Raw genomic sequence first — 24,075 nt, 5'->3', positions numbered from 1 at the left:
GCAAATTTAGATGATGAAAAACCATTTTAACTAAATGGTAAAATGTATAATTAGTATGTAGCTTTAAAATCTTTTCCTCACCTGCAGAAGCCTCTCTGCAAGGTCTTGCGATTCTGCGCGGACGTCCTCCCCGTTGATTGACAGAATCTGATCACCTAGCAACAACCTGCCATCCGAATCCGCTACGCCTCCTTTGATGATATCTGACACAAAGATGCCGGTGTCATTACTGTTGGATGAAAACAGAGGTCAAAGTGGTGTCAGTCGCACGACAACAGAATGCATGATGGGACTTGAAAGCAGGCTGTTTACCATAACATCACGTTTATAGTAATTGAAGCATAAAAAAAAAATCAGCAGCTATGAAGAATAATTTGTCAGGTGTCAGAGATGCAGTGTGACTATGAACTACTACTCCCACGTCTATGGTTATTATAGGGTGATGCAACTGTGTAATTTTATTACGTCCATATAGTACATACTAGAATAGTGTGAACATAGCCTGGAGTTTCCACAAAATGCCACAAGGTTAGGTTCATCTGCACAGTCCATATACCTTTACAAAGACTGTGTTCAGATTCAATGTAGAGAAGTATTCTTCCAAAATACTCTTCACTTCACTTTATCAAATGATGTTATGCTCATTAAGAATAAGAATATCATATTAATCCTTTGTGATTATCTGGATTTAAACTGCTCATGAAATATGATCTGATCTTTACGTTACAACAAACTAGTAATGCTAAACTAATACTACTCAATTATTTCCTTGTTTTTAAGCAGACAAAAAACAGGAATAACTACAAAGAAACGTAATTTTGTTAGTTGAACAGGAAACGGTAAAAGAAGATGACAGAAGATGTACAGTAGAAGAAAAGTCAGACTACAAACTAAAAGACATGGATCAGTATCAGTTCCACATGATGACACCTTTATCAATACTGTTCTTAGGTCAGAGCCATCATTCATCACATCACATGCGACATAATCTGGAAACTCATAAATGGGGAAAAAACAGACCTCATCCATCATCTGAAAGCATCAACGTGAAAACTTCCTCCACCAATCTTCATGGATCAATGACCTCAATGTCATTTCAGACAAGAAAACATGAAAACATCAAAAAGGTGCCATTTCAACTAAAGGGCTATGACTAAGTGTCCTCCCATTGTTTGTGGTATCATTTTACACTGTATGAATATTGTACCATCAAATCCAATCATTCCAATATACGTAGAGTCACTTTACCTTAAACTGTTAATTATCTATATTATAGTGCACAGGGATCCCTCACTTATCTTACTAATGGGGACCAGACTAGTGATGGAAACTCCAGCTCTTTTTAGAGAGACGGTTCTTTTGGCTTGGCTCACTAAAAAGAACCGGCTCTTTCGGCTCCCAAATGGCTCCTCAGTTTTTTTGTTGCTTGAATTAATTTATTACCAAAAATAATGTAAAATTATGTGTAAAACAAATGACTAATGTAAAAAATATACAGTATTTCAAATATGTATTATTTACATGGCTTTATTTATATTCTTCTAAACATACTCATCATGGAGTACAACATGGAGTGCTACAAAAACTAAATTACAAAGTACAAAAACAAAGACCCATCTCAAAACAAGGTCAACAAAAAGTTCCAATCTCAGATTGTCTACATTTATAAGCTTTTAACTATTTACAATAAAACAACATAAGTAAGCTTTGATTACAACACAGCAAATTATACATTAAAATTTGTAAAACAAACAACAAAAAAGCAGCATCCAGGTAAAAGTTTTAGCTAGTCTTTAGCAAAGATTGGCATTAAGAAATACCATCTCTTAACCATATATTATCTAAGTATATTATATACAGTATATTATATACTAGTATAGATTAGTATATATTTAACCCTTCCCCCTTCTCCTCACTGCAGCGTGCGTGTGTGTAAGCCTCCCCTTCCTCCTCTACCACAGATCTTGACCAATCACCTGCGGCTTTAACCGAAGGGGGGAAAAAACAGGAGAAAAAAAAAGTCAGCTCCTATAGACCCTACTCACATGATGTCACAACCACGCCCCCGCGCCATATTGTCCGTCAACTCGTCACTGTTGATGCATTACCGCTACGTAAATTCCTCCTATTATGGCGTGGTTTTCTGCTCGTTAACATTAATAATCAAAATGGTGAAGGCGTGTGTGGCGGTCGGTTGCAATAACAGAGAAAATAGACGGAGAGACTTGAAGTTCTACCGGATTCCGAGAGACCCGGAGAGGAGAGCGAGATGGGCTGCTGCAATTCGACGAGAAAACTGGGCTCCAAACGATTACCACAGATTATGTAGTAGTCATTTTATATCTGGTAAGATGCATTTAATATATATTTAGAGGGTTTTGGAATGACAACCACAATTAAGATCATTGCTAGGCTAATCGCCGACAACATACACTCAGACGTGAATGTACACCTAAAAATATATAATTATAAGGGGATAATAAGACAGTTGTCATACAATTAATTTACAATTTCACTTTTGAGGTCAAAAGCCAAAAGATAAATTCAACTAGGGACAATCTGGAGTAGTGCTATCGCACTTCATATTTATTACATATTATATATTTATGTAGTGAGAGTGCTATCGCTAAACCATAAAAGCCCTAGCTCCATTGACAAATAACATGAAATACCTTAGACTTGACAGTGGATGTTAGTAAGAACAAAAGATTTTGAATTGAAAATTTCGTAACTCACCTTCCCGAGCACAAGATAGATTCCTGCCGAATTTTCGTGGACGAGGACCTGTTTCACCCAACCAGCAACGAAGTATTTATAAGCCTCCAAGCTCTTAAAGATTTTCAAACTTTCGTGAGAATAGGCTAATTTTGTGTGGACAAGATAGTTGTAAATATCAGGGTAGCAGATGTCAGGCAGAGACGGCGAAGACAGCGGGTCGAAAAACATCGATTTAGGCATCAAATATGGATGGCGAATGGATAAACTGAAGCTTTTCCACATAACGCCTTTTATGCAACGCATACAATGAGTTTACAGCGTCAGATAACACCGCCGGCTTCCATGAATTGCTCTATAAATTGCACGACTAATTGAAACCATTGAGAATAGGGCTAAAAAATGACGGACAATATGGCGGCCGGATACAGCGACACGTCATTTTGTGACGTAGGTGAGTAGGCTCTATTACGAGAGGCTCCCGTTGTTCACTTCAAAGAGCCAGCTCTAAGAGCCGGTTCGTTCACGAACGACACATCACTAGACCAGTGAAAAACCGCAAAGCAGGGTCACCTCCCTACCCCCATTTTTAACAAACATTTTTGTGTGTGTGTATATATATATGTCAATGTGTGTATATAAAACACTTATATAAAACGCTTTAAATGTATGTATGTTATCATGAGAACATTAAATAATAGTTTCAAACATGTAAACAAAGTATTCATAACATAAAAAAACATACATAAAATAATGCATAACTAATATAAATACGTCCTGTACATTCATTCTCTCACTTTCTCATATGCTACATGTGTGTGTTGTGTGTAGGGTTGGGCATCTTTTGAAATTGAACGGTTCCGATTCCGGTTCCATGTTTCGATTCCGGTTCCGAACGGTTCTTGATTCCAATTCTTATAAGAGGCAGGGTTTAAAAAAAAAAAAAAAAAAAAAAAGAGGCAGGGTAAAAAAATTTATAGTTTAAAAATGTATTAGTTAATATTAATGTCTTAATGTCTCGATTCAAAAAAAAAAAAAAAAATGCTGTGTATGAATTTAAAATTCGTTATTATTAGGGCTGCCAAACGATTACAATTTTTAATCGAGTTCATCACAGCTTAAAAATTAATTAATCGTAATTAATCGCAATTCAAACCATCTATAAAATATGCCACATTTTTCTGTAATTTATTGTTGGAATGGAAAGATAAGACACAAGACGGATATATACATTCAGCATACTGAACATAAGCACTGTATTTGTTTATTATAACAATAAATCAACAAGATGGCATTGACATTATTAACATTCTGTTAAAGCGATCCATGGAAAGACTTGTAGTTCTTAAAAGATAAATGTTAGTACAAGTGATAGAAGTTTTATATTAAAACTCCTCTTAATGATTTCGTTTTAATAAAATTGTAAAATTTTTAATCAAAAAATAAACTAGCAGCTCGCCATTGTTGATGTCAATAATTACACAATGCTCATGGTGCTGAAACCCATAAAATCAGTCGCACCCAAACGCCAGCAGAGGGCGACAAAACATCAAAAAACACAAGTAACAAGTGGACATGACACTGTGCTGTTATTGTAATCTGTTTGAGCAGGGCATGTGCGTTAAATGCGTCAAATATTTTAACGTGATTAATTTAAAAAATTAATTACCGCCCGTTAACGCGATAATATTGACAGCCCTAATTATCATTATTATTTTATTATTTATTATTTTATTATTTATTATTAATACAATTAATATGAAATTTGTGAATTACACGAACTTCTCACAGGGCAATTTTTAACTTGTATATAAATATCAGTCTTTGAACTTGAATGAGATGAAGTTTCTTTCCACAGGAGTGCACTTTCACAAAGATGTTTATTTTTCAAAAGCTCACGGAGAAAACATTTACTCATATTCTTTTGCCACACATGTACCTTAGCTGGGAGCTTTGACGAAGCATTTGTATAAGTTCTTCTATTGATTATAATTTGATGTAGATGAGGCAAAATAATAAGGTTCCCTTATTTGTAAAAAAAAAAAAAAAAAAAAAAAAAAGATTCTGTTGTGTTTATAGACACATGCAATGTTTATGTTGTGACAATACCAGTTAGGCCACTGAGTGGCGCTGTAAAAGTGTACATATAATGCGGAGAAGAGATGAGAGCGCCTGACAAGGATGCGATGTGATGTTTTCACTGCTACGAGTTAATTAAAAAAGTAATCGAATGCTTCATATGGCTGCATCTAAATAGGCAACACAACAGATTCTAAAACAATAATCCTTTTAATACTGTTGATTTTAACAGAGGCATATACTGCTTTAAAATGGCGGCTGTTTAAAATGGAGTCTGTCATTTTGCATCTACCTCTATGTACATGATATCGACCATAGCCCGACATAATAATATGATTTAATCTAGTACTATTCCATCCATCCATCCATCCATCCATCCATCCATCCATCCATCCATCCATCCATCCATCCATCCATCCATCCATCCATCCATCCATCCATCCATCCATCCATCATCTACTGCTTAATCCAGGGTCGTGTCGCTGGGACAGCAGAAGACAGACGTAATGTATTGTTTTACTTACCTGGTTCTGATGGCGCAGCGCGTCAAATACGTAGCATTCAGCTAGCAATGCACATAGCACTTGTATTCCATGAAGCCGGTTGTGCATAATTGGTCATGCAGCCACCTTTGCATGATATAGTTGTGTTGCAAATGTTGCACTAAGCTGAGTGGTCTTTTTTTGTGTGTGTTAGAACCGGGTCACATCGATGCTTGATGCCCAACCCTAGTTGTGTGTGCTTGGGGATTTGAGTGTGTGTATGTGTTGAAGTTTACGTACATACTTATATGCAAGTAAAGTGTATATAAGTATGTTTTTATTACTCTTTTATTCTTATAACAAGATTGTAAAAATCTGCAATGCACTAAGGGCGCGAAAGTTGAGCCGCGGATAGCGAGGGATCACTGTATTGACCTTAGGGAAAATGCTATAAAGTTCATGAAAACATATTAGAAGTTCTAAATGTCTTATTTATGATCCATGACATACAGATACCTTGTTAGAATTTATCACACAGTGTCATCCTAATAGACATACCTTTTACCTACTGTGGTAAACCCCAGGCCTTTGACTGGATGGGGCCTCAGGACAAGACTGAAAACATCCCACAGGTCCTCCTCCCTGTAGGCCACCTGATGCCTGAAGACACGCAGCTGAACACGTTGGGTGGTGAGTCTCAGCACGCTAATGGCCTCATCGTGAGTGGCCTGCCTCAGGTCGATACCGTTGACCTGCGGCAAAGAGATAGACATGTTACAAACGGACGATGACACTGGAATCCTAAAATGTGTCCTTGCATTATGCCCTGCAAAAATTTTTGAATCTAACATAACCATCACAAACTAACGCAAGCACACCATTACACTATGTCTCTCTTCAATCAGAAATCTACATCACAATCCTAAAAAGACCCCTCAGGTTTTCACAATTTGAACAAATAAACAAACAAACAACTTCCTAAACTATCAAAATAAAGCAGCCAAAAATATGGATGAGTTCTCCCTTTGTCAATGCAAGTGTTTGCTAAAACCATTTCATGTCACTCACTGTATAACCGATTAAGTGCTATAGACCCTACCCACCGACGTCACAAAATCACGTGCTCGCTGTATTGTTCCGCCCCCTTGTCCGTCATTTTGTGTCTGTATTATCAATGGTCTCAATTGATCGAGCAATTTATAATGCATTTCATGGAAGACCCGGTGCTTTCGGATGCCGTAAACTCACTTGATGCGTTGCATAAAAGGCGTTATGTGGAAAAGCTTCAGTTTATCCATTCACCAGATCCATATTTGATGCCTAAATCGATGTTTTTCGACCCGCTGTCTCCGCCGTATTTGCCTGTCATCTGCTAGCTACCCTGATATGTACAACTATCTTGTCCACACAAAATCAGCCTATTCTCACTAAAGTTTGAAAAACTTTAAGAGCTTGGAGGCTTATAAATACTTCGTTGCTGGTTGGGTGAAACAGGTCCTCGTCCACGAAAATTCGGCAGGAATCTATCTTGTGCTTGGAAAGGTGAGTTACGAAATTTTCAAATCAAAATCTTTTGTTCTTGCTAACATCCACTGTCAAGTCTAATGTATTTCATGTCATTTGTCAATGGAGCTAGGGCTTTTAATGTTTATATGGTTTAGCGATAGCACTCTCACTACATACATACGTGTATGTTGTCGGCGGTTAGCCTAGCAATGATCTTAATTGTGGTTGTCAGCCCAAAACCCTCTAAATATATATTAAATGCATCTTACCAGATATAAAATGACTACTACATAATCTGTGGTAATCGTTTGGAGCCCAGTTTTCTCGTCGAATTGCAGCAGCCCATCTCGCTCTCTCCTCTCCGGGTCTCTCGGAATCCGGTAGAACTTCAAGTCTCTCCGTCTATCTTCTCTGTTATTGCAACCGACCGCCACACACGCCTTCACCATTTTGATTATTAATGTTAACGAGCAGAAAAAAACGCCGTAAATAGGAGGAATGTACGTAGCCGTAACAGGTAAACACGATGTGTTGACGGACAATTGGGCGGCACCAGTCAGGAGAGCGGAGTTGTAAAATCACGTGGGTAGGGTCTATAAGTACATATGACTTGATCTTGCAAATACTATATTCTGAAACAAGGGCGTAGGTTTACATACTGTAGGGACAGTAGGGACATAACACTTCCAACTTTTCAGGATGCTCAATTTATCCCCACCAACCTTTAAGCAACCTTATCTGCATTATATGATGAGTTCAGTTATACAGGTAACTTGTCTTTCCTTATGGTGTGAGGATAGAATTAACCCTACCAATATTAAGTGAATTATTTTCATTATGTTCAAACTTACATAGATTTAGGGTTTTGCCAAATGCGCCAGTCCATTTTTTCTCCCTCAAACGTACGTTTGATTGGCTGATGACTTGACTCGCTCACGACACACGCAAGCACACTCACACAGCCCCGATGGAACTACATCTCGACAACATGTCACCTCCTCCGCCCCCTTTGAAGAGAAGTTTTTTTTTCGACCAGCAGCCACTGTAAGTAATTTAAAAAGACGCCAATGTTGTGAAGGTGGGAAACAAACCACTAATTTTGCTACTGAAAGTCCGACCTGCATCAGATTTAGCATAATATTAAACTGTGGGAACTTGCTAACCTACAAAACTTGAGTAGGAAGCTGCTTAGAGAGAAGTGTCCTTCTGTTTTTGCTTTCGACTGTTAACGTTAATTAAACTGTGAGAAATATAGTGAACCCAGCTGGAAACGACAGAACCAGAAAAACGTGAGCAAGAAGCTGCTTCTAGAGCGACAGGTGCTGCATAACCACATACAGTGGGGTAAATAAGTATTTAGTCAACCACTAATTGTTCAAGTTCTCCCACTTGAAAATATGAGAGAGGCCTGTAATTGTCAACATGGGTAAACATCAACCATGAGAGACAGAATGTGGAAAAAAAAAACAGAAAATCACTTTGTTTGATTTTTAAAGAATTTATTTGCAAATCCATCCATCCATCCATTATCTTCCGCTTAGTCCGGGGTCGGGTCGCGGGGGCAGCAGCTTTAGCAGGGAAGCCCAGCCACTTCTCCCCAGCCACTTCAGCCATCTCCTCCGGCGGGATTCCAAGGCGTTCCCAGGCCAGCCGAGCGACATAGTCTCTCCAGCGTGTCCTGGGTCGACCCCGGGGCCTCCTGCCGGTGGGACATGCCCGGAACACCTCTCCAGGGAGGCGTCCAGGAGGCATCCGAACCAAATGCCCGAGCCACCTCAACTGGCTCCTCTCAACGCGGAGGAGTAGCGGCTCGACACCAAGCCCCTCCCGGATGACCGAGCTTCTCACCCTATCTCTAAGGGAGTGCCCGGACACCCTGCGGAGGAAACTCATTTCGGCCGCTTGTATCCGGGATCTTGTTCTTTCGGTCACGACCCACAGCTCGTGACCATAGGTGAGGGTAGGAACGTAGATCGACCGGTAAATCGAGAGCTTCGCCTTTTGGCTCAGCTCCTTCTTCACCACAACGGACCGGTGCAGAGTCCGCATCACTGCAGACGCTGCACCGATCCACCTGTCAATCTCCCGGTCCCTCCTACCCTCACTCGTGAACAAGACCCCAAGATACTTGAACTCCTCCACTTGGGGCAGGATCTCATCCCCGACCCGGAGAGGGCACTCCACCCTTTTCCGGCTGAGGACCATGGTCTCGGATTTGGAGGTGCTGATCTTCATCCCAACCGCTTCACACTCGGCCGCGAACCGCCCCAGTGAGAGTTGGAGGTCACGGCTTGATGAAGCCAACAGCACCATATCATCTGCAAAAAGCAGAGATGCAATGCTGAGGCCACCAAACCGGACACCCTCAACGCTTCGGCTGCACCTAGAAATTCTGTCCATAAAAATTATGAACAGAATCGGTGACAATGCAAATCATGGTGGAAAATAAGTATTTGGTCAATACCAAAAGTTCATCTCAATATTTTGGTATGCACCCTTTGTTGGCAATAACGGAGGCCAAACGTTTTCTGTAACTCTTCACAAGCTTTTCACACACTGTTGCTGGTATTTTGGCCAATTCCTCTATGCAGATCTCCGCTAGAGCAGTGATGTTTTGGGGCTGTCGTTGGGCAACACGGACTTTCAACTTCCTCCACAGATTTTCTATGGGGTTGAGATCTGGAGACTGGCTAGGCCACTCCAGGACCTTGAAATGCTTCTTACGAAGCCACTCCTTTGTTGCCCTGGCTGTGTGTTTGGGATCATTGTCATGCTGAAAGACCCAGCCACGTCTCATCTTCAATGCCCTTGCTGATATAAGGAGATTTTCACTCAAAATCTCTCGATACACGGCCCCATTCATTGTTTCCTTTACAAAAATCAGTCATCCTGGTCTCTTTGCAGAAAAAAACAGCCCCAAAGTATGATGTTTCCACCCCCATGCCTCACTGTGTGTATGGCGTTCTTCGGATGCAATTCAGTATTCTTTCTCTTGCAAACACGAGAACCTGTGTTTCTACCAAAAAGTTCTATTTTGGTTTCATCTGACCATAACACATTCTCCCAGTCCTCTTCTGGATCATCCAAATGCTCTTTAGCGAACCGCAGACGGGCCTGGATGTGTACTTTCTTCAGCAGGGGGACACGTCTGGCAGTGCAGGATTTGAGTCCCCTTGTGTTACTGATAGCAGCCTTTATTACTGTGGTCCCAGCTCTCTGTCGGTCATTCACTAGGTCCCCCAGTGTGGTTCTGGGATTTTTGCTCACCGTTGTTGTTATCATTTTGACGCCATGGGGTGAGATCTTGCATGGAGCCCCAGATCGAGGGAGATTATCAGTGGTCTTGTATGTCTTCCATTTTCTGATAATTGCTCCCACAGTTGATTTCTTTACACCAAGCGTTTTACCTATTGCAGATTCAGTCTTCCCAGCCTGGTGCAGGTCTACAATTTTGTCTCTGGTGTCCTTCGACAGCTCTTTGGTTTTGGCCATAGTGGAGTTTGGAGTGTGACTGACTGAGGTTATGGACAGGTGTCTTTTATACCGATAATTAAACAGGTGCCATTAATACAGGTAACGAGTGGAGCCTCGTGAGACCTCGTTAGACCCCGTTAGAAGAAGTTAGACCTCTTTGACAGCCAGAAATCTTGCTTGTATGTAGGTGACCAAATACTTATTTTCCATTTTAATTTGGAAATAAATTATTTAAAAATCGAACAATATGATTTTCTGTTTTTTTTCCCCCACATTCTCTCATGGTTGAGGTTTACCCATGTTGACAATTACAGGCCTCTCTGATATTTTCAAGAGGGAGAACTTTCACAATTAGTGGTTGACTAAATACTTATTTGCCCCACTGTACGTTGCTAACACAGCACAACATACACACAACATAATCATAATTAACCATGTACAGAAAAAAAAAAATTGGGGGGGATGCTGTGAGCTACTCACACTAGCGTTGCGATCAACGTAATAATCATCCCTGATTTAGCATATCAATTAATTAGGTTCATATTCGTGAGAAATGTAGCCCTGATCTCCGTTCACCCAATCCTTTTGGTCTTATTACTGTCCTGTCCCGAGCAAAAAGTGTACATGCAGGTTATGCTGTTATATCGTCCCTACCAAATAATGTTGAGACCAAACCTACGCCCTCTTCCTGAAATTCTTCCCATTGTCTTTCCATTCCTTTCTATCTGCTCCCAGAGCAGTGAATTGATATATGATGGTACCAATTACATTAGTAAACAAAAACAATTATTTAAAGGGTGTAAAAATGGAAAACACATAAAGTTCTGTGTTATTTGTAAGGCATCAGTGAATTCGTTGTCCATTACTCTGAAAGTCAAGAAACAAACATACACAAAGTCAGATTTGTATGAGCAGCGAGACATTTCATTTTCATGCACGTGTTTGTTACCTTAGAATGAAACATAGATTATTCATTATTGTACCTCAAATATCTGGTCTCCAGCCTGCAGTCTGCCATCTCTCTGCGCTGCTCCTCCATCATTCACCTCATGAATTATTACTGACCCCTAGTGGATACAATTAGAAAATATATGGTACTTACTACTTTACTTCAATTGAATGTAATTGTCTCTATTAAGCGGAAAAAGAACTCTTAAAAAGGTGAACGCTAATGCAACTTATTAATTAACACTCTCACCAGCAGGGTGTCACACCCTCCAACAATGCTGAGACCAAGGCCTACGTTTCCTTTTAAAATCTCTATGGTGGTTTCTTTGCCAGCCACAACAGGAGATTTTAAAGGGTCAGATCCTGAAGTGGATGCCCGCCAATCAGAATACTCCTTGGGAGTGGTCTGCTTTGCACCGAGGGCTATAGAGGTGGCGAAGTCCACATGGGGCGATGCAGCATGATGAGGCTTTGTCAAACGAGATGAAGTAGATGAGGTAGCCTCAGGGCAGCTAATTTTGACAGCAGCCTAGTGTTAGAGTACGAAGAGAAAAGTAAGCATTCAATAATTAATCAAACTTGATCAAATCCTTCAATGAAAGAAGCTTTGCACCTTCTCCACACTTAGTTGGGCCCTAGGCTCGCCATTTACTGCTTTGAAACCGTCCCCAATCTTGCCCCTGCTGTCCTGCAAACACAGTTACGCAGTGAAGACAAGTATCATATATGGGAATTTATGTCACAGAGGATAGAGATTAGAATTCAAAAACCCTCCGGACAAATATCTCAAAGTTTTGAGCCTCGGGCGCAACATGAAAGCTAATTAGTTTATGATGAAATCATGGGTAGAGCATGGAAACAACAAACTCAAGGTTGAAGTGGAGCCTTTAGGAGTAAAAATAGCAAGGAGTACACTCACCATTAAAACCTTTTCAGTTGCAAAGTGCACTAACATGCTCCTCATCATTCTACTGTACTGGCATACCATATAGCAAGATTAAATATGGATTTTCCAACAAAAGCTTCTGGTAACAAGGTTGTTTTGTGTCTTGGAGAATTTTTCTTCATTCATGAGGTCCAAAGACACTGATGTGCGGCCTTAGAAAAGGCCCAGCTCACTATCTATGTTGTAGTTTATCCCAAAAGGTTTCATATTAGAACAAAAAAAGGCCCTCTTCACACTTCAATTTAATTTTACTGATGTTTTCATGGATTAAGAGGTATTTCAACATGTGTGGCTTTACTAGGGGTGGGAACCTCTTGGTACTTCACGACACGATACACAATACAAAGCTCACGATAATGATGATCTCACATTATGGAGATATGACGATTATCGATACATTGATCAGGAAACAAAAACAACCTATTTTCATTTTTCTGCTGTGAATTGGAATGAGTTTATCACAAGTAGACGTCCAATCCCTTTGAGCTGGGAGGGTGGCAGCAGTTGATTCACTGCCATCCCTTCAACTTCAAAAGAATTGGATGTTTATGGCGGTCAAAGGCAACAAATTAGTTTAATTGAAGTGCATTTCAGGCCATTTGCTGTTGATTTTTGGTCACTTTGTGTTGATTTTGAGGCATTAATGGGTCACTTCCTGTTGATCTTGGGTTACAGAACAGTAAATGAACCAAGAGTCGCCCCCAATGAATAGGCAATGGCTCAAATTCAACAGAAAGTGAGCTCTAAATGCCCTAAAATGAACAAAAGGTGACCTGTAAGCGCCCCAACGATATATCGATTCTTGGCAGGAGAATATCAATAACCTTTTGGGATATTATATATCACAATATATCCCCATTTCAATATTTCTTCAAAGCCCTAGGCTCTACAATAGAATTATTAATGATCATACCTTAATTTAAATAAAGAAAAAACAATAGATGTTGTAACTGTTCTGTCCAGTTTCATTAAAAAATAATGACTTACATAAATATATGTGCAACTAAGACTAAAAATGTAATTTACAACTTACTGTTTCAAAGTGAATAACTACATACTACAGCATATGGCGGAAAACACATACAAGGCTGAAAAAGCAGTTTCTGCTCTTGCATCCCTCCTTAAAATAAACTGCTGTATTTTAAGTCAAAAGAACTGTTGTGTTTGATAGAACAATATGTCTATATGCTGCACTGGCAGATTCATGGCGAATTAAGCCCCCGAACTATTTTTAATTTGTCCGTTTTACCCTGGAAATCCCCGTTTACAGACGTCGCGCAACCGTCGTGCAACCGCTTTTGTCTCAACCCAGCCATAAAAGAAGGTAAGTAATTATATTTATTATTGAAAATGTCTGTCATTTTTATCTTAGAGTGATTAATTGATGTCTAATATTTTGTCTAAAAAAAAAAAAACGACTAAAAATTATTCACTCGCATTTTTTAAACTTTTAAACAAATTACGTCACGATAAAAAAATGGTGTCTGTAAATAAATCACGGATATCTACTTCATAACTATGGTTTAATCGTATTTTTTTTGTTACTGTCGCATTTTCTCCGAAATGTTAGATGATAAATAATCGATCCAAACAAAGAAAAATTGGGGGGCAAAAACATTTAAAAGGGTAAATATATGAAAAAGAACATCTCGACCACACCTCGATGTCTGCGATTTCTGCATCGCGACCCTTGTTACATTGCCATGTTTCACCCATAATATCCCCCCAAAATCCGGCTGTGGCCATTACATCTGTTTCTTGACACTCGATGATACATGCTACATGGAGTTTTTGGATCGAAACAAGGTAAGTACGCGATAATATCTCATTAAAATCATGGCGTCTTTAATTATCCTCTCGAGTGCTCTCGCCTCAGGTTAAGGTTTTCCTGTTTAAAAACTTTTTTTTTTTAAATGCCCTCCTGATCAAAATTTTTCTTCCCCCAGAAAATTGAGATTTTAACCTTTCCAAGGATGTATCTATCATACATGCATATAGGACAATTTTGAAATTTGGCCAAATTGGGGATCTCAGATCTCAGAGCGGAACTTCAAGTCACCTGAGTGTTTTCCGCCATATACTCGTGGGGTGGTATCTGGGTCATCCTCAAGCTCGGGCCTTCTACCAAGGGCCTGGGAATTTGAAGGTTGAAGGTTGTATTTTAGCTATTCCACATACTGCACTCTTTTGAACTGAGGATTCAGATGTTGCTCCTGGGATCTGCTGGGGGTCACTTAATTTAATTTCAAGCTTTTTTCCCCCCATTTTTCTTATCCCTTTCGGGGCTGACACAGCATTTGATCTGTTTCCATGTGAGACTATTTGTTGCATTGTCCTTTTAAATATCAACTGCACTCTGTCAACCTTCTCTAATGTGTTCCTTGAGCTCTCTTGCCTGGCAGCTCCATCATAATCATTCTTCTGTCAACGTACTCACTTTTTCTCTTGTTGAAAGTGTCCAAACATTCAAAATCTGCTGTCTGTAACTTTGTTCCCAAATAATTCGGCTACCTCTCTGAGGATCTTATTTCTAATCCCACCCAACCTGCTCACTCCTAAATAGAATGCCAACATCCTCATTTCTGCCACCTCTTTACTGACTGTTGGAGCCACTTAGCTCCAGGTTATTGAGTTCTGGATCATGGTCATGTGTTATTTAAAATGCCCTTTTATTGCTATGATTACACTTGACCATAAATTCACAAAATCTGGCTTTTAAGAATTTGAACGAGTATGCACAGTTTTTGTGACCACTTTGGAGCTGGTTAAAAACAGTGCTGGCAGCCAATGATCAGACAATCTTGAGCTCTTTCTTGTACGCCTACTTCGATACATACGATGGTTATGTTACAATATGATGTTAACGGGGTATGTTGGTAAAATCCAAATCTTTACAGTCAATGAAATTAAATACTTGACTGGCATTTGACAATGATTGGCATCCAATTCATTTAAACTGTGAGGTTAATAAGTTAACACTGTCTACTAAGAAGTGTATATCATTTATGTTGCTGAAAGCCCACACATACCAGAACACAAGATTTTAGCTACAAGAAACGTCAAACAGAGCAGTGAATTCATTGATGATATTTACGCTTTAGAGACGGACAAATGGGTTTTGATTTGCAAAGTACCGTATTGGCCCGAATATAAGACGGTGCTTTTTGCATTGAAATTAGACTGAAAAAGAGGGGGTCATCTTATATTTGCGGTCTAGACGTTATACCCATTCACGACACTAGATGGCGCCAGATATCATTGAAGTGATGTTCTGTCATGACAGATCTCAGCTACTCTCAAGTTTAACCAGTTTGCAGTATTTTATTGCAATGTTTTCCTTATTCAGATTTGTTTCAAGACTATAGTTAGTTAGACTTCATTTTGATGGTTAATGCAGTTATTGCAATTTTGTTGTTTTATCACAATAGATTGGTTTATTTACGTTTCAAAAACCAGAGGCCATTCATTTACGAATGTGATTGCACTTTAGTTTACATATTTAAATGTTCAGATACTAAGATTTGAATGAGGCAAAATAACATGCTTTTTCTCTCAAATATATTGTTATAATCATTTGTTTCAGTTGTACTGTAATTATTTTCTGTATAAAAATGAATTTGGTGTTTAAAAAGTCTTTTTTCAAACTTAAGTCTTGAAAAAGAGGGGGTCGTCTTATAATCAGGGCCGCTTTATATTCGGGCCAATACGGCAATCATTCATTTGAAACGTAAGTGAAGATGACTTAAATTTAATCAATCGCTTTTTTTTCAATAGCATTCATCATTTACACAATGAAATGCATATTTTTCTGCCCATAATTATGGCATGCGTAATATTTGTCCTATAAATATTCTGCACACATTTTTTGAGTGTATTGTGCCTAAAGCTAGGCTAAGATCTACTGGTGTTTGTTTGTCAGCAGTTATTTACAGACTAGAATTTCACAGATGAGAAGGGGACAAATCTCTTTGGTGCCTACTTGCTGAAAAACGTACTTGATAAAAGTATTCTTCAGTGGCAGTAAATTTTTGCATTCCATTTAACACATACAGTATTTCCATATATAAAAGTCTGTGGCAGTAAAAATAATGTAAAGTGTAGGGGCCTTGCTCAAGGGCACCTTTACCCTTAGTGTTTGGGGATGAAAAGCCTTGTTCTTCATGATATGTGAGATCTTGAAGTATTCACCCCCCCCCCCCCCAAAAAAAAAAAAAAAGACTATGCTAAAGTCACCATGCCTGTGAAGGAATGACATTCTTTTCTTCAATGGCAATTTCTTTATAAACTCCAGAGTCCGTCTTGCTGCTTCGAGTGTCGCCTCTCTCCATTGAAGAGCAGCTAAGGGACAATTCATCCGCTGATTTATTTCTGTGGAAACAACATACAATTTAATCTGGTCATTGAGATCTACTCTGTGTATGGTTCAGAAAAGGGTTGCAAGGTATCACCTGATGAGAATGATCTTGACTTTAGAAGGAGCATTGTCAATGATGGTGGAGGCATTCTGGTGACTGCGTCCATACAATATCTGACCATTGATCTATGAATAAGAACAATCAGTTGTATATTACATTCAATCCATCATGTAATGAATCTGATATCTACTGTATCATCTCTTCCGCCTGTTTCTTATCAGTCATTTCTTTCCTAAAATCCACCTCTCTTCTTCCATCAATCATTGCAAAAAATTGCAAATGGCAACAATCGTTGAAAGAGTGTTTCCATTTTGGGCTATCTTTGAAACCTGCACTTAGGCACATCTTAAATTGGAAGTTCAGAATTTTTGACATTAGGATTAATCTTCGAGTTAGCGGGGGTTTGATTAGTCGGTGGAGTTGATTTCAACAAATTACGTGCAGTTCGTTAGTTAGTTATTAATTTCAAGGCTCTGGAGTGGCTAGGCTAGTGCGAATCAATGGTCACATCCTAGCATGCCAATTAAAAAAATGATACGAACAGATCTAACATAGTCAAATACAGTGCAGAAAATAAGTATTTGAACACCCTCCTATTTTGCAAGTCGTCCTACTTAGAAATCATGGAGGAGTCTGAAATTTTCATCATTGATTTCATTTGTTGAAATCAACTCCACAGACTAATTAAACCCCATGCTAATATTCTTAGCTTCCCCTTTAAGGTCGTACAAATTTGATATTTCGTGAAAAAGGTTCGTCTTAAACTTCACGATAATTTGGACTAGAGATGCCGATCGATCGGGTCCGATCACGTCATTTTCAAAGTATCGGAATCAGCAAAAAAATATCAGACATGCCTTTTTTTAATATATATATATATTTTTTTTTATTAAATCGTTTTCTAATTGTATTTAACGTTACAGACATAATATGTTACACTCATCCAGAGTCTTTAGGTTTAAGGTAGGGTTATCAAATTTATCCCGTTAACGGCGGTAATTAATTTTAAAAAATTTATTACGTTAAAATATTTAACGCAATTAACGCATGCTCTGCACGACCCACTCAAGCATTGTCACGCTCAATCTGTAATGGCGCCGTTTTACCTATATATAGAGCTAAAAGGCAGCGTCAAATGAGTAGAGTGAATTTTGGCAGCCTTTGGAGCCTTTTTTTAATTGGCTAATGCCTAACAATCCTTCTCCCTACGATTAGAAATATCGTGGGAAGCAATGTGGGGAAGAAAGGTAGTAATTGATCTTTGTCTTAACACCCTATATTATTTCCCAACGCAGAGAAGCTATATCAATTGGTACCACTGCGCACAGTCATGGTTCCACTTCCCATCATGCATTTGGGCAGACGTTAAATGGCTACAGTATCATTTACTGAAAGCTCAACAAATACACTAGATGGCAATATTTAGTCACAATATCCAAAGTTACATTTATCCTTTAAGAACTACAAGTCTTTCTATCCGTGGATCCCTCTCACAGAAAGAATGTTAATAATGTAAATGCCATCTTGAGGATTTATTGTCATAATAAACAAATACAGTACTTATGTACTGTATGTTGAATGTATATATTCGTCCAAGTTTTATTCATTTTTTTCTTAATGCACTGTCAAAATGTATATGATCGGGAAAAATTATCGAGAATGATTGGAATTGAATCAGGAGCAAAAAAAAAAAGCAATCGGATTGGGAAATATCGGGATCGGCAGATACTCAAACTAAAACGATCGGGATCGGAGCAAAAAACCATGATCGGAACAACCCTAGTTTGAACCTTACTTGAACATACATGACCTTCCATAAGATGCCTGCATATCATATACAACCTCAACATATTAGGATGTAAATGTCAGCACCACTAATTCTTTCAGAAGATCCAAAAAAAAAAAAAAAAAAAAATCGGATTTTGACCAGCATTCTGGAATGTTCCACATAAGAGATTTTTTCCCCTCTCATTTGCACTACCATCCTTTATCTCTGTCCTCCATACCTCCAGTAGTTCATCCCCCACTCGTATACGCCCGTCTAAGCCAGCAGGTCCTTGAGGATCTATAGCCGCCACATAGACACTCATTCGTGCCCTGGAACCATCCTTATTGCCTGCAAGACGGATTCCCAAACCATGTTCTGCTGTGCGCTTTTCCAACTCAATCATATGGAGCTTTCCTGACAGGCTGCCATAACGCTGAAGCATCTTTTCTGAACAGTGGAGAGAAAGTGTTAACAAAAAAACGAGATTGTTAGACAATGAATAGAGTAGATGATGGTGAACCTCAAAAAGTATAGCACGCTGGAGGTAATGAGTGACACTTCATGTAGAGCTAAAGCGGCACACTCCAGAGGTGCTTGTGTGGGTGTGTGTTGCAGCAATTTGTCTGGAGGGGATGATGTCAGACGTGCTGTCAGAATGCTGAAAGATGACTGTGTTCAATGCATAATGCACATATCAAGGATGACAAATGTGTGTAGCTTGTGTGTGAAAGATGTGCATGTGTGTATGCGTGTAGCACTTCATCATTAAAATCACATACAAGATCCGAGAATGGACAGTAATTTATTTGTGGTTTTACTGAGACGCATGTCATGGCTTTGTACTTGGACTGACCCCAGCATATTTTAAAAAACGAGTTGCTACTTGAAACATTTGTAAATTTGGGGGGGGAAAATGGTGCAACAGACACCCCAAAATTGGGTAGAAGGTTCCCGAGAGGGGCACAGGCTGTTACAGTTGCGAAGTACGGCCACACTTTCATACTTTTGTTGTAAATCATGTAACTCTGTTAAGTTTTAAACATGTGCATCTTTAAAAAAAAGATTTTTGCCAACTCTGCTTACTTCTGCCAATGTTTTCCTGATCTTCAGTGGCTGCAGTCTTTGGTGCCTTGGCAGTCACGGGGCTTCGCTGACCTGCTCTACTGGAAGCTTGTTGAGGTACCTTGGGAGAGGTTTTGCATTATTGAACAGGAGGTTGGAGATGCCTCAGGGAATCCTTGAGGCATGAGTTGGACTACCCCTGAGGCCTGTTGGCGTGCTTGGGGGAGAAAAACTGATGCCCAGGATGCATTATGTGCGCTATTTATACGAGGGATATAAATAACATGAAAGATGACCAAAATCATGCATCACTTTTTGAAGACCGTTTAGAAATGCATGCAAACTTACTTCAAAAGAGCACACTGTTTATTTTAGCCAGTTTTGAATCTCCATCAAAGAGTGAAAACAAAGGGTTCGAACAAACAAGGTAAGGACTTTGAACAACAAGGGCTCTATCCACAAATATGTATGTTAATTAAAAAATTCCGGGAAATTGGCTTGGTGCAAATGCTAATGAAGGCCTGCTTTTGTTTAGTAACCTGTTTATCCTTGAAAATGCACACACAAAACAAGGTACCAACCTTAAATGGAGTAGGAGTGAATGGGTTTGTAGGGGAGATACTAAGGAACAGACCGGGAAGGTGTTGCAATTCCTATGATCATGTGAGGAGACACATAGAGGCAAGCTCTAAATGCACCATCACCATTAAAAAACAACATGCCTCCAAAGCATCCTCATTCGTCAGAAATGCCATGTAGGAGTAGATGACTCATCAGGATACACAGCAGTCTCAATACACCACAGTCCAACAGAAGTGTAGGAGGACAAACATTACATCACAACTACCTTCAAAAGTTATAGTCTACAATTTTAAAGAACACTGGAAATAGCTCTTTTCCAAACTTTTTTCCAATAAAATCCTAAAGACAGGCTAAATATCACAGTGTCGACAAACAGGTTTTTACCTGGTTGCTGTGTGAGTTGCATGGCAAGATTGGAGTCGGTCTTTCGTGGTTGGGCAGCATAGGAGACTTTGGAAAAAGAATACACAAGAATGGTTACTCTATATCGGATGGATGGATGGGCAGGTGACGGGGAAATGGAGTTGGTTTAGTAGGATGAAGAGAAAGACAAATACCGTTGATAAATGTAATTACAGCCATGATACATGTCACATAGTGAAATACTATCGATTATTTTAGTAGTCGATTAATCGATGAATTAGTTCAAATAATCGAGTAATCGGATAAGGGACATCAAAAATTAAAATAACTGAGGTGAGCCTTAAACGTAATAAATAAATAAATAAATAAAAGATCTAAGTACAAAAAAAGAACAATTGGCTAATTTACGAAGCAAAAGTCAGCTAGCTTAAATGCTACGAAATGCTAAGTTTTTTTTTTTTTTTACAATGCTCTTGACAAATGGTTCAAACACATAATCCCACAACAACAAAAAAACAACGGACAAATCTTACCTATAAACTAAATTATGAATGCATTAAAACACATGAAACAAAAACTTAGCTTATGTTGGTCTTAACAGGGAGCAGCTGGACTCAGCAATCTGAAATGAGTTATATAATATTCACTGTTGAATATGATATAACCCAAATCAATAAAACCAAATGCACTTTCAAAACAAACCATGACAACGCCACTTTATTTAAACGAATACTTAAAGCAGCAAAATTTAATTTGAATCTTTTTCCTAATCGAATTACTCGATTTAATCGATCAATAGTTGCAGCACTACCTTCCGATGACAAGGATAGACGTCCAATTCATTTAACTTGGGAGAACTGGCTATGACTGCTCGTGTTTTGGTGGCCGTCAGCCTCTCCCAGTCAAAATGTATTGGACGTCAAATACCGTCAATGGCAGCCAATGAGTTGATGGTTTAATATGAATAAGATACAAACAAATGATTGTAAGGAATAGGAATACAAACTAATGATTAATGAATGAACTACAGCCTCAGGGGGTGCTACAATGTGACAACGTGATGCATGTCTGGTGTGCTGAAAGCATAAACAATACATTATGCTGAAGCAAGCAGTATGGTATTTTGCTGTAATCTTCAATTGCAGTCTACCTGTGCTCGCTGCTGCCTGGACTGAACCAGCAGGTCCACACAGTCTCCTGCCCTGCGGATAGCCTCCACCGCCTGCTCATGGCTGGCATCACTCAGGTCCACACCACAAACCTTTGGCCATGAACTCACAGCATTGGTGTCAAACAATTACACTGAGCCAATATACATTTACATTTAGCGTTTCAATTACTGTACATCTAAGAGCTTACTGTAGGTGCCTTCAGAAAGATACTATTGACTGACACAAACAATACATTTATTATTATTTTCATTATTATAGGCCAAAAGTCAAGTCGATGCTCATGTTGTTGTTGTTGTTTTTTTTGGGGGGGTGGGCGGGGTGTTTACTTACACTATATTTTTTCCTGGACCGATCACAATGGAAATTTTTAGGCAGAGTATATTCTTAGGATCTAAATCTATCGATCACGAGTTTAGATTTTTTAGTATCAGGGCTGATGAAATAAGTGCGGATCATCATCACAATTATGAGTCTTCCGTCAGCCTACCACGCATGTTTTTGTCATGTGAGAGGTAGCCGGAATACCCGGAGAAAACCCACGCAGGCACGGGGAGAACATGCAATCTCCACACAGGAAGGCCAGAGCTAGGATTGAACCCTCGATCTCAGAACTGTGAGGCGGACATGCTAACCACATATTTTTTTTAAGCGTTGAGAGTCCAACCCTTAGGGGCCGTTTACATGGTGACTTTTCGAGAATACGAGAAATTTCAAATTTGCATTTATATAGGCCTGTCTCCATTCGAACAGTGTCGCAATTCCGCATGAAAACGAAGTAGTATTCATGCCAAGCCCTAGGGGGCAGTGCAGATTTACAAGGTGACAGCGAATGATGCACTTTGACCCCACCTCAACCCGGGAAAAATATGCCCGCCCACTCGAAGCAATGGCATTTTTCTTTTGTTCAAAAAGGCACAAAAATGGAAACATTCAACATATTTAATTTTAAAATATTATTAAAACAGTAAATTAAAGCCGACATTCCGCCATATTTGCTGTTTTTAATGTTTAGTAGCATTGCTGCACACGCCCAATGTGACGTTTACGAGTGCTGACGTTATCGACGCGGTCTCGCGCCGCGGGAGCCTTTGATATGCATGCAGAGAAAGCCCCCCTCAATCCCCCGCAATCGAATTCTTCCGCTTTGGAGCCACGATTCAGAATTTTTCGTCTTCGCCTTCTGTCTTCGCCGACCCCATATAAGTCTTTGTGTCGCAGAGTCGCCATGTAAACTGCCCCTTAGTAGGAGATGTTCCTAAGCCGAACCGTATCGTACTGGCAAACATTCCCAGTGTCAGTCCCACTCCCTAGTATCTATTTTCTCCTTTTTATTCATTATGACTGCAGTGTCTGTCTGTCTCTCGGCTTTTATGTCACCTCGCTCACACATAAAAAGTTTAAAAACATACCTCCAAAATTCTGTCCCCGACTTGGATAGTGCTGTTATGTGCTGCCGGGCTTTCAGAGCTTATGTGCTTGATGAAGATGCCCCTCATCATCTCTCCACCACTTAGTCTTTGGCCCATTCCTTTGCCTCCCATAATGCTAATACCCAGGGACTGGCCTGGAGCTCGAGTAAGCTGCACACTATGACACAGTAGACATATACTGTTATAATTATTGTGTAGTAACAAATCCACTTAGAGTATAATGCGGTGCAAATAATGCACACATACTAAGAATCAATTTCACACAAAAAGAAGAATACGTGTAATGCACAGAACTAGATCACTTTGAATCCACACGCACTGATTGATGCTTGTAAAACTTACTATAGAGGCAAAGCTTGCAAAGATTGCTCATTAAAAGCAACAAATCAACCGAGGATGTCTGGAGAACTTCATGTCCAAACTGTTGTTTTCTTAACTGACCAATTATAATCCACATTTTGGACCCAAAAAGACAAAAAAATCCCATAATCTTTTTTCAAAATTTGTAATGTTGATGTCCCATTGACAGCCAAACATGCTCGACCAACCGTTTTGAAGCTTGATAATATTTATTCAACTTTTTAGGATAAACATTCAATAGAAAAAAATAAGATTGAATAGTTTTATGTTTGACAATTCAACAGAAACAGCAGGTATGGTCATTTTGGCATTGTTGGCCTTTACACATACTATGGTCAAAACAGGTTATATACAGTGCAAAATAGTGAGAAAAAAATTATATATATACAAAAAGGGTTTGGAGGATATCTCTTTGTGAAGTTAAGGCCCAAGTACACCGCATGCGTGATCGTTGCGTTTGCGTTCCGGTTCAGTGTTGCCTGCGTGCCACGCAGTCCGTCAAAAACAGGCAAATCATACCGGGTGCTGCACGGCTGCGGTCCGCCAACCTCGTCCCCCCCCTCCCCCGTGAGCTCTCGCGTGATCGCGCGCGATAGTGTGCCATTTAAAACAACGAAAAACACACGGAGTCTATATTCATCAGAGAAGCAGAGAGAGAGCACATATTTTCTTTGCATTATATTTTAGTTAATCTGGAATTAAGAGACAGACATGACTGCATCATGATGAGATCGGGACAGAAAAACACACATAATAGGACACCTTGCAGCTTC

At 39.4% G+C, this 24,075-nt stretch overlaps 1 protein-coding gene across 1 annotated transcript in view; it reads right to left on the bottom strand.

Annotated features, from left to right (window-relative positions):
* The window catches only part of si:dkey-92j12.5 (multiple PDZ domain protein), a 118,168-nt gene that overhangs the window by 21,420 nt on the left and 72,673 nt on the right, over positions 1 to 24,075 (bottom strand). Inside the window, exons 22-34 of the mRNA XM_057843319.1 lie at positions 22,922 to 23,099; positions 21,491 to 21,601; positions 20,362 to 20,427; positions 19,977 to 20,048; positions 19,417 to 19,516; positions 18,572 to 18,780; positions 16,599 to 16,690; positions 16,391 to 16,518; positions 11,818 to 11,906; positions 11,455 to 11,733; positions 11,240 to 11,323; positions 5,835 to 6,028; positions 82 to 229 (exon numbers count right to left, since the gene is read on the bottom strand). Of these exons, the coding sequence (XP_057699302.1) occupies positions 82 to 229; positions 5,835 to 6,028; positions 11,240 to 11,323; positions 11,455 to 11,733; positions 11,818 to 11,906; positions 16,391 to 16,518; positions 16,599 to 16,690; positions 18,572 to 18,780; positions 19,417 to 19,516; positions 19,977 to 20,048; positions 20,362 to 20,427; positions 21,491 to 21,601; positions 22,922 to 23,099 (1,750 nt within the window). The remainder of the gene's footprint in view (positions 1 to 81; positions 230 to 5,834; positions 6,029 to 11,239; positions 11,324 to 11,454; positions 11,734 to 11,817; positions 11,907 to 16,390; positions 16,519 to 16,598; positions 16,691 to 18,571; positions 18,781 to 19,416; positions 19,517 to 19,976; positions 20,049 to 20,361; positions 20,428 to 21,490; positions 21,602 to 22,921; positions 23,100 to 24,075) is intronic.

Source organism: Corythoichthys intestinalis, chromosome 8, assembly GCF_030265065.1.
Source record: "Corythoichthys intestinalis isolate RoL2023-P3 chromosome 8, ASM3026506v1, whole genome shotgun sequence".
Classification (NCBI taxonomy): domain Eukaryota; kingdom Metazoa; phylum Chordata; class Actinopteri; order Syngnathiformes; family Syngnathidae; genus Corythoichthys; species Corythoichthys intestinalis.
The sequence above is the reverse complement of the archived record's forward strand: the minus strand, read 5'-3'. Positions and strand labels throughout refer to the sequence as shown.